At 47.2% G+C, this 11715-nt stretch overlaps 1 protein-coding gene across 1 annotated transcript; it reads left to right on the forward strand.

Annotated features, from left to right (window-relative positions):
* Window positions 1-9227: 9227 nt before the first annotated feature.
* On the forward strand, window positions 9228-9770 carry LOC138930850 (protein FAM209-like). Its single transcript, XM_070291241.1, has one exon. The coding sequence runs from the start codon at window positions 9228-9230 to the stop codon at window positions 9768-9770; it is 543 nt and encodes a 180-aa protein (XP_070147342.1).
* The last annotated feature ends 1945 nt before the right edge of the window (window positions 9771-11715 follow it).

The raw sequence follows: 11715 nt of genomic DNA on the forward strand, positions 1-11715 counted from the left end.
TGAGTGATCACACCATTATGATTATCTGGGTTGTGAAGATCTTTTTTCTGTGAGGTTAGGTAATACTATTATTTCCATGTTACAGATAAGTAAACTGAGGCTAAGAGAGAATAAATAATTTGATTTGCTGAAATCATGATAGCTAATATATATCAGATTTACACTATGTACCAGTGTTAGTCACTCAGCCATGTCTGACTCTTTGTGACCCGATGGAGTGTAGCCCACTGGCCTCCTCTGTTCATGGAATTCTCCAGGCAAGAATACTGGAGTGGGTTCCCATTTCCTTCTCCAGGGGATTTTCCCAACCCAGGGATCAAACACAGCTCTCCTGTATTGCAGGAAAACTCTTTATGGACTGAGCCACCAGGGCAGCCCTTACACTATGTGCCAGGCACTATCTTAATCATGTTACATGCTTTGCCTGATTTTAACTGACTGTAACCTGTGGTGAGCTGTGCTTAGTTGCTCAGTTGTGTCTGACCCTTTGCTTCCCCATGGACTGTAGCCCGCCAGGCTCCTCTGTCCATGGGGATTCTCCAGGCAAGAATACTGGAGTGGGTTGCCATGCCCTCTTCCAGGGGATCTTCCCAACCGATGGATTAAACCCAGGTCTCCTGCATTGCAGGTGGATTCTTTTACTGTCTGAGCCACCACGGAAGCCCATAATCTGTGGAGATGGGTATTATTAATATTTTAATCTCCATTTGTAGATAAAGAAGCAGAGGCACAGAGAGGTTAAGCAACTTGCCCAAGATCACACAGCTGGTAACAAGCAAAGCTGGGATTTAAAGCTGGGCAGAGTGGCTTCAGGGTTGGCATGCTTACACACAGTGCATGTGGCCTCCTTAAGAAGGTATGCTGTCATATTAAATCACTTCAGCCATGTATGACTGTTTGCAACCCTATGGACCATAGCCACCAGGCTCCTCTGTCTACAAGATCCTCCAGGCAAGAATACTGGAGTGAGTTGCCATACCCTCCTCCAGGGGATTTTCCCAGCCCAGGGATTGAACCTACATCTCTTATATCTCCTGCATCACAGGCGAGCTCTTTACCACTAGCACCAATGAAGCACATAAATAAGACTCTTAAAGCTTTGAACCTCATAAATGCTGAATTCACACAGAACCACTGCTGGTGTGTCCTGGCTAGAACCTCCTCTGTCAGAGCAACTTTGACACCCCCAAATGCTTTCCTGTGTCCCCCAAATCCCTCATGCTAAACCTCTGAGGCCAGCTGACATGCCTGCTGATCCTCAGTGGCCAGCTGCATGACCCAGATTGCATCACGGGAATTGCTCTGCAGACTGCTCTCCTCCAGCCCTGCCTTGCTACAGCCTTCTGGCATTTCAATTCCTGTATTGGCTTCTTGTGCAACCTCTGGACCTTAAACTTGGGTTGGGTATGGAGTCTTTCTAGTATCCCACCTTTATTGTTCTCTGAAGGAACCCCTCCCGGGTGGTTCTCCAAGTTTTGTGGTCCAGCTTTTCTTAGCAGGAATGGCCACTCTCTGTCCAGGGCCGCAGGGCCAAACCTCAATCCTAGGCTGCTTTCCTCTCTTCCTGGGTGGGCTGGTCTCAGACTCTAAGTCCCATAGAACGGGGACTTGAACAAGTTGCCTTCAACTCTGGGCTGCTTTGCAGAGCTGTCACCTGCTGTCTGGGGAGAGAAAAAAAAAAAAAGGCCGATTTCTCTTGATGGTGCTTCCTCCTGACAGCTCAGCTGGCCACAGATTGGCCAGAGCTTCTCCTCTGTGGGTGGTGATGCCTCAGAGAGCAGCCACCAAGGGACCTCAGCCTTGCCCTTACGCCACCCTCTGGAGAAAAGAGGAAGTGATCTCAGGAAAAAAAAAAATGGAGAATCTAACGCTGGAGGAACGTCTGGACCCCTGCCCCAGCTTTCCCACTGTGCAGGGGCCTGGACACAGGGGAATAAGAAGCAGAGGGTGGGTGTTGCTTTAGTAATCAGCTGGCTCCCTTTCAAGGCATTCTGTGGATTTGTAGATCCTCCTCTTCTAGGAGCTTGCCTGAGAGGGGTTAGCCAGAGCTGCAATCTACAACTCCTGGCTCCAGGATGTTCTAATACAGAACTTCGGTTTGTTTTTTTTTTTTTAATCATTTTATTTTATTTATTTATTTTGGGCTGTCTGGGTCTTCATTGCTGTGCAGGCTTTTTCTCTAGTTGTGGTGTGCAAGGGCTACACTCTAGTTGCTGTGTGCAGATTTATCATCACGATGGCTTCTCTTGTTGCAGAGCACCTGCTCTAGGATGCATGGGCTTCAGTAGTTGTGGCACCTAGTCTCAGTAGTTGCCGCTCCCTGGCTCTAGAGCAGAGGCCCAATAGTGTGGCACATGGGCTTAGTTGCTTCATGGCACTTGGGATCTTCCCGGATCAGGGATCGAACCTGTGTCTTCTGCATTGGCAGAAGGATTTTTTTTTTTTTTTACCACTGAGCCACCAGGGAAGCCCAGTGCATGACTTCTTAACCTGGCCTCCAGACATGGGGTTCATCCACACAGAGGATATGAGAATTTGGATGCAGAAAATACATCCTTGTCATTACTAATCTCTAACTTCAGTTCAGTTCAGTTCAGTTCAGTCACTCAGTCGTGTCCGACTCTTTGCGACCCCATGAATTGCAGCACGCCAGGCCTCCCTGTCCATCACCAACTCCCAGAGTTCACTCAGACTCATGTCCATCAAGTCCGTGATGCCATCCAGCCATCTCATCCTCTGTCGTCCCCTTCTCCTCCTGCCCCCAATCCCTCCCAGCATCAGAGTCTTTTCCAATGAGTCAACTCTTCGCATGAGGTGGCCAAAGTATTGGAGTTTCAGCTTTAGCATCATTCCTTCCAAAGAAATCCCAGGGCTGATTTCCTTCAGAATGGACTGGTTGAATCTCCTTGCAGTCCAAGGGACTCTCAAGAGTCTTCTCCAACACCACAGTTCAAAGGCATCAGTTCTTCTGCACTCAGCCTTCTTCACAGTCCAACTCTCACATCCATACATGACCACAGGAAAAACCATAGCCTTGACTAGATGGACCTTTGTTGGCAAAGTAATGTCTCTGCTTTTGAATATGCTATCTAGGTTGGTCATAACTTTTCCTCCAAGGAGTAAGCGTCTTTTAATTTCATGGCTGCAGTCACCATCTGCAGTGATTTTGGAGCCGAGAAAAATAAAGTCTGACACTGTTTCCACTGTTTCCCCATCTATTTCCCATGAAGTGATGGGACCAGATGCCATGATCTTTGTTTTCTGAATGTTGAGCTTTAAGCCAACTTTTTCACTCTCCTCTTTCACTTTCATCAAGAGGCTTTTTAGTTCCTCTTCACTTTCTGCCCTAAGGGTGGTGTCATCTGCATATCTGAGGTTATTGATATTTCTTCTGGCAATCTGGATTCCAGCTTGTGTTTCTTCCAGTCCAGCGTTTCTCATGATGTACTCTACTACTCATCCATAGAAAAGAATGAAATAACGCCATCTGCAGCAACAAGGACCTAGAGATTATCACACTAAGTGAAGTAAGTCAGACAAAGAAAAGTAGCATATAATATCACTTATATTTGGAATCTAAAATATGCCAGAAATGAACCTACCTACGAAACAGAAACAGACGCACAGACTTTTGATTGCTGGAGGTGGGGGTGGGGTGGGGGTAGGGGGAGGGATGGACTGGGAGTTTGGGATTAGCAGATGCAAACTATTATACACAGAATGTATCAACAACAAGGTCCTACAAAATAGCACAGGGAACTATACTTCATATCTTGTAATAAACCATAATGGAAAAGAATATTAAAAATGTATATACACACATATATATGTGTGTGTGTGTAACTGAATCACTGCTGTAAAGTAGAAACTAACACAACATTGTAAATCAAATATACTTCCGTAAAGTTAAACTTTAAAAAATGGTTCTAAACAGAGGTTCTGTCAGTTTCATAGGTCTACTGAAGGGTTCCATGGCACCCCAAAGTCAGACTCCCAGCTCTTAGGAATTCTGTGTGACTCTGGCCCAGGAACTAGATGGATGTATCTGTGCTTAGGGCTCATGATGGGTGCTGGGATGCTGTGAAAGGAACAAGTCTGCAGGAAGAACAGAGGAGAAACTCAGGTGTGGAGCTGACCACTACACCACAAGGCCAGGCCTCACCTCCTCACCGTTGCCACAGGAGCCCATCTTCCCTCCTCCAGGAGGCTGGAGCAGCTCTGTGGCAGGTTCAATCTCATTCCCCATGGCACGGCATATGCCACCAGATGGCGCCATTGTAGGTGCCTGTGGCCGGGAGGGGCTGCCATGCTTCAAAGGCTTTCATAGTCCTAATCCAGTCTAATACAGTCACTGTTCCCAAGTTGTTGGGCTTGTTGTCCAGGCCCAGTTAGGACCCTCAGAGACTTGAAAGCATGGAAAAGACTATGATGTCTACCTCATATGCAATTTAAAACAAAAGCAAAACTAAACTGTAAATGATTCTGCTAAACTTCCAGTGACGTTTCTAGATTTCCTGATTGTGAAATTCCAGTCTTTGACGTTGAACTTTCTTGTGCCCTTGATGTCGCAAGTCTGTCCATCAGGAAGATCAGCCCATCCTGCTGGCAAAGGGGTAACCAAGCCGAATCCGGCTCTGGGTGCCAACTGAGACCTAGCATCCCTATGCCCTCAGTCACAATGTGTCAGACACTGGCACATTCCAGGACATATGGCAACTACTTCCAGATTTCTGATAGACTAAAAGGTTTTGGAAAACTCTGTGGACCCTGCCCAACCAATTCACATGGCTTAAGCCAGCCCCAGTGTGCGTGAACCCCACTCTATGATTCAGAAAAATAAGGATCACTGAGGTATAGCAAGAGGCTTGCCCGATGGCTCAGTGGTAAAGAATCTGCTTGCAATGCAGGAGCAGCAGGAGATGCGGGTTCATTGCCTGGGTTAGGAAGATCCTCTGTAGGAGGAAATGGTAACCTACTCCAGGATTCTTGACTGGAGAATCCCATGAACAGAGGAGCCTGGTGGACTGAAGCGTCATTTCTCCCATGAGGTATAGGAAAAAGTCCACATGTGGCATTATGCAAGTGTTCTGGCTAGATATCATGTCACTTGCAAACCTCTCTCAGCTCCACCCTGCCTCTCCATCCCTAACCTCCGCTGACTATAAAGCCAAACTTCTACCATCCTCAGGGCAGCTGCATCCTGTACATCTCAGGGTTGTGCTCACATTTGCCTCCACAAACATTCCAGCATGAGTTTTTGCCAAGCTTCACCAGATCCTCTACCTCCCCAGAAGGGACTCAATAGTCTTTGTAGAAAGAAAAATCGACAACTCTAACTCTGGTGGCTCAGTGGTAAAGAATCTGCCTGCCAATGCAGGAAACTCGAGTTCGATCCCTGGGTTGGGAAGATCCCCTAGAGAAGGAAACGGCAACTCACTCCAGTATTCTTGCCTGGAGAACTCCATGGACAGAGGAGACTGGTGGGCCTCAGTCCATGGGGTCACAAAGAGTCGGATACAACTGCAGCACTAAGCACCTAATTCTGCCAGAACTCTGTCCGCAGTGTCAGTTCTGTAACCATATGGAAACACTTTCAATTTTGTTAATTCCCAGCTTCCCAGACAAAACCCCATGGGATCCAAGGTTATGCAGAGTTAGACTTCCAGGTCACTGACACCCCTGATCAAATCTAGGAGGGTGACCAAAACCCTCTACTATTTCAGACAGTTCCTGCATCTGATGACAGCCCGCAGCTTTCACAACAGCTTTTCAAACAGCTGATGAACCAGATCTCATGAGATCCCCTGTATTCAGGCTTCATCTTTACTACTTCTCTACACCATCAAATCCTTGGCTCAGGCAGCCGTGGACCTGCCACAGCAGCACGCACACTGGTAAATGAATGTTTGACAAATGGAGAGCTCCTTGGCCTCTTTCTGCCTGTCTAGGGCATCTGTGTGGAGTCTGGCAAGAAAGAAATCCACTAATCTGGAAAGGGATCCCCTGAACCCTTAAGGGAAAATGGCAATTCCCGTCGGCCACTGGGTACTATTTCAGTTTTCTACTCATACTATCCTATTGCCACCAAGTACCAGAAAGCAATTTAGTTGGGATGAAGAGTGCCCTGGAGAAGACCATGGCCTACTATCACATGAACCTGGAAAAGACTGCCCTTAGGAGACATGGAAGTCAGAAGGGTAACAGGAATGGCATCTAGTCTGTTGCAACCTGGAGCCTTCAAGCCAACTGGCACCTTCTGCCCCATGCCAGCCACTATCAGTGACTGAACTGAACTGAGAATACATGTACATGAATCCATGTGTTCCAGTGGAGAAGTCGCTTCAGTTGTGTTCGACTCTTTGCAACCGCATGGACTGTAGCCCGCCAGGCTCCTCTATACATGGGGATTCTTCAGGCAAGAATACTGGAGTAGGTTGCCATTCCCGTCTCCAGGAGATCTTCCTGAGGCGGGGATTGAATCCTGAGGGGTCAAATCCCAGTCTTTTATGTGTCCTGCATTGGCAAGTGGATTCTTTACCACTAGGGCCACCTGGGAAGCCCTAGTGTTACTATATGTGTTATCATTATTATTATTATGTACCACAGGAGGTGTTAAGAAAGTCAGACACCTGTAGACATAGTGTTTTCACCTTCCCTGCATGTCTAATGCAATCAGTTCAGTTCAGTTTCTCAGTCACGTCTGATTCTTTGTGACCCCATGGACTGCAGCACATCAGGCGTCCCTGTTCATCATCAAATCCCAGAGCCTGCTCAAACTCATGTCCATCGAGTTGGTGATACCATCCAACCATCTCATCCTCTGTCGTCCCTTTCTCCTCCCACCTTCAATCTTTCCCAGCATCAGGGTGTTTTCTAATGAGTCAGTTCCTTGCATTACGTGGCTAAAGTATTGGGGTTTCAGCTTCAACATCAGTCCTTCCAGTGAATATTCAGGACTAGATTGATTGGTTGGATCTCCTTGCGGTCCCAGGGATTCTCAAGAGCCTTCTCCAACATCACAGTCCAAAAGCATGAATTCTTTGGTGCTCAGCTTTCTTTATAGTTCAACTATCACATCCATACATGACTACTGAAAAAACCATAGCTTTGACTAGACAGACCTTTGTTGGCAAAGTAATGTCTCTGCTTTCTAATATGCTGTCTAGGTTGGTCATAACTTTTCTTCCAAGGAGCAAGCATCTTTTAATTTCAAGGTTTCAGTCACCATCTACTGTGATTTTGGAGCCCAAGAAAATAAAGTCTGTCATTGTTTCCATTGTTTAATATTATAATGTTAATATCTAGTGTTATAAAGAGGGCCAATACCTTCTTTTTGAGAAACAAAAGCGACGATGTTAAGCACTTGCTATGTGCCAGGAGTAAAGGCCTTGCATACATGATCTCATTTAGTCCTCACAGCAATCCCATGAAGTAGGTACTGTTTCTCCATTTTAAAGTCGGGTATGTGAGACTCAGCGATGTTTACTAACTTACCCAAGGTAACACAGTAAGTCTTTAGCATCAGAATTTACCAGCAGGAGACTAGCTCTAGGATTCTGTATCCTTATCTCTGTGCTAAAAGGCATTTGAAATAGCACATGCACGACACACATAACCCCAAGTGGTAGATGTGAATCTCTAAGAGGGAGACACTGGTTTCACCCTTTGGGCTCCATACACAGGGCTGGCTGTAGAAGGAGACCCCCAAGCAAGTGGACCACTCCAGCTGGGGGTGATTGTGGACAGAAGTGGGAACTTGGATGCTTGTGGGTGGGGTGCTATGGGGGTATCTGGCTTCCCAGTGGGGAAGACTAGGCTAGGTACAAGAGTGAGAGACCAACTCTGAATTTCAGAAACACCCAGAGTAGCAGTCACCAACTTCATCGCGCCCTTCTTCCTGTGAGGCAGCTACAGGTGCAGAGAGGTGCTGAGGCTTGCCTAAGATCACACAGCTCGCTAGAGCACAGGTGCAGTATAGAACCTTGGTCTTCAGGCTCCAGTTCGGTGCTCTTGCTGCCACTCCACTCCCACTGGGCCCTCAGGTTCAGTGCACAGCAGTCAGAGGCAAGCCACGTCTTTGTGAGTGAAGCCATTGTCTGCAGGGTGGTTCTCAGTGTTGCCCAGAGACGTGCAGAAGTACCAGTCTTCAAGTCTCACCCAGGACTGACTGAGGACTGAGATCCAGCAAAATGGGACTTTGCAAGCCCTCTAGGTGACCCTGATACACACTCAAGTGTGAAAACCACCGGCCCAGACAGAAAGGCAAAGTGCCGAGTGCTGCAGCCATACACATGCATGCGGGTCTTCAACTCGCACAGCACACAGAAGGGTTGTCTTCCTAGAGAAGAAAGGAACACAGCTCTCAAGCCACACCTGCAGAGCAAGGTCACCTTCAAACACATGTAGCAGTTAGACATGCACAGACGGGGAGGCAGAGTGCAGCCAGCACTTGCTCATCCACAGGGGCATCAGAGCTAGTGTAGTTTTGCCAACTCAGCAGTTCCCCAGAGATGTGCCAGTTCTACTGCTTGTTGCCTGGGAGGTACCATCCCTGCCCTCTGGGAAATTGCCATGCAGGATCATAGAACCTCTGATATGGGAGGGACCTTAGAGTGTATCTACCCCATTGCCCACCTCTACCGCATCACTGGTGATGCCCCTGACTTTCCGTCTCCAGAGGAACCTGGCAGGCTACAGTCCATGGGGTGGCAAAGAGTCAGACAGGACATAGCACTGAGCACAGAAATTTTTAGGAACAGTGGTAGGCTGCACAAAACATCAGTGGCTCCTAGTTTGCGGCCTCTGGTTTAATATCTTTCTTTCCCACTTGGCTCTCTGCTCCACAGGGGCACATGCCCCTGGGTCTGCTCTGCTCACCACAGTGTCTGGATTCCACAAATGGAAAAATAAAAATAGAAGATGGACCCACTCTCCCAGGAGAACACCAGGTTCAGAAAGAATACACTGGCATGGAGATGGCACTCTGTCACTCCTCGCCTCTTTTTCAGCTGCCCACTGGAAATGTCCCCATGTCCCTTTAAGCCCCACTCCCGGTTGACCCCTGCAGGCCTCCTTACCCTCTGCTCTGAAGTCATCCCATGGCCACATGGGTTCTGGTGGGGGCGGGGCCCTCTGTGACGTCACCAAGGGCCCAGCCCTGCCTGGTTCTCAGTCTCCAGGTGCCAGCACAGACCAGCGCACCAGGAGCCACTTTGTCTCAGCTCACGATGCGGTCGCTAATATGGTTATTTTTTTGGTCTACGTTTATCTCGTTTGTCTTTGCCTATATGTTTTATGTCCTGAGAGATGAAGCCAAAGAACCCCCATGGATGGTGCCCACCGGAAGGCACTTCCGAATTCGGCAGAGTCAACCAGAGCATGCCCCAGGCTGGTTTGGGAGCAATTCGCACTGGCTGTTAATCTTCCTCATGTTTTTGGTGATCCTGAAGTTTCCCGGAGGCGATGATGAAAGTAACGTGTGCACTCCTCCTGGCTGTCAGGGCTGTTCATCTGGCCCTCCAGGAAGAAAGAAGATAAAGGCTTCCCCCTACAAAGACTCTATGTGCGGTGCCTTAACCCAGGTCAAGACGAAACTTGTGAACCTTGTGTCCAGGATGCGGAATCTGAAACTCATTGCGGCAACCGGTGATAGACGCCAATGTCCCAATATCGAGGTTCTTGGTGATGCACAGAATAACATTACGGTATATGAGTTACGGGACACCGGAGACCCCGGTGGAGTGGATTTTCACATCAAGGAAGAAGCGTAGTTGAGTGTTGACCAACTGTATCCAAACCAATAAAAGTATTTTGAAGCAAAAGGAAAAAAAGCCTCTGCTATTTTTTATTCGCGCTCCAGTTTTACCTTTTCCAGAATGTGGTATAATTGGTATCATGCAGTGTATAACCTTTTCCAGACTGAGAGACCTGCGTTCGATCCCTGGCTTGGGAAGATCCCCTGGAGAAGGGAAAGGCTACCCACTCCAGTATTCTGGCCTGGAGAATTCATGTGTATGTTTTTGTGTGGGCATTAGCTTTCAAATCATTTGGTGAACTATCTAGGAGCAAAATTGCTAGATCATAAGGTATAATAGTGTTTAGCTATGTAAGACATTGCTTCCAAAATGACTGTACCATTTTGCATCCCCATTAACAATGAATGAGAACTCCTCTTGTTCAGCTGAACAATAGCCAGGCTGTCCTATCACCCACTGAACTACAGAGTAGTACCCCACCCAGGGTACCCCTTTAAGTCCCTGACATGCCGATCCACAGAGTAGGACCCCAGTGGGGGCGGGAGGGGGTCCTCTATGTGCCTGACACCGAACAATAGAGAAGGACCCCAGCAAGGGAACCCTCTAAATGCCTGAACTGGCAGAGCTATGGAGAAAGACTAGCCAAAGAGGCCTTCTGATTGCTAGCTACCAGAGGCTCAACAAACAACAAACAAACAAAAACATACTCTGATAGGGCCATAACTCCTGTGGCTGAGGCAGTCTGTGTCCCTGCACATTTGGTGCTGTCAGGGTCCCTGTGACCCAAGCAGCTGCATCACCGTCATGCTCAACCCTCACTGGGGCAGAGCTTCCACAGACTCTGCATCTATGCACACGGTGTCACTTTGGTCGTGTCCACCTCTTTGAGACCCTGTGGACTGTGGCTTGCCAGGTTCCTCTGTCAGTAGGGTTCTCCAGGCAAGAATACAGGAGTGTATTGGCCAATACTAGTTCCCCATAGCCTTCTACAGCACTATATTTCCCGCTGTCCTAGCTGCCAACTCCCATGAAAGCAGCTGCACCACCACCATACCTGGCCCTCAATGGGGCAGACCCAAGTCCTCCAGGGCAGCCTCAGGAGTAAAGCCCAGTGGACGACCTACCTGCAGAGGTGGAAATAAAACCACAGTTGAAACCCAGGGGTAGTGTGGCTAAGGAAGACCCAAAACCATCCCACCAGCTGTACAAGCTGCAAATTAAATCCACACAATCAACTAGGCAGCTTCTGTGTCTACAGAATATATAAAAGGACACTGAGAGCTCCCACATAAGAAAATGTGGTAGTTCTGATCACTGTGGACATTGGAAGCAAGCAGACACAGGAGTAGGACCAGATTAGAGTCTAAGCTGCCCTCATAGCAGGCCCAGAGACCAACACAGTGTTGGAGGGCAACCTACGGAGGTGAGGTGAACTGTGACTCCCAGCAAGGGAAAGGACACTGACAGCAGTGACTCAAGAAAAACTTATTATTCTTCTATTTTGACTTGTTCTGTAGGTTTTTTTTATTTTTTCTTTTCTTTTTGACATTTCTGTTTTCCATTTTCCCCCACTCTGTTGTAGTTGTTGGTTTTATTAGCACTGTGAAATATAATTAAGCTTTTGAGTGTTTTTTTTTCTTTTTTCAATCACACTTTTTATTGCTGTTATAAATCTCCTAGTCTACATTGGCCTTTTGTAGTTCTGCGGAGTTTTCCTTTCCTTTTTTTTCCTTCTTTTTTTAATTTTTAAAAACCTATATTTTTCCCTACATTTATTCCTTTGCTTTTCCTACTGTTCTTTTCCCCTTGCTGTTAATCTTTAACATATATGTATCTTCTTTATCTACCTTTATTTAACTTTGCATTTCTATACTTTCTCTCTTTTTTTGATAACTAAAATTTAAATTTTATTTGGATTTCATCTGTTTTTTTTTTTCCCCCACTAATACACTGTTTTCCC

Source organism: Ovis canadensis, chromosome X (genome assembly GCF_042477335.2).
Source record: "Ovis canadensis isolate MfBH-ARS-UI-01 breed Bighorn chromosome X, ARS-UI_OviCan_v2, whole genome shotgun sequence".
Lineage (NCBI taxonomy): Eukaryota > Metazoa > Chordata > Mammalia > Artiodactyla > Bovidae > Ovis > Ovis canadensis.

What these genes read in the sequence shown, in the direction of transcription:
- LOC138930850 (XM_070291241.1), top strand. Translation starts at nt 9,228, where the DNA reads ATGCGGTCGCTAATATGGTTATTTTTTTGGTCTACGTTTATCTCGTTT.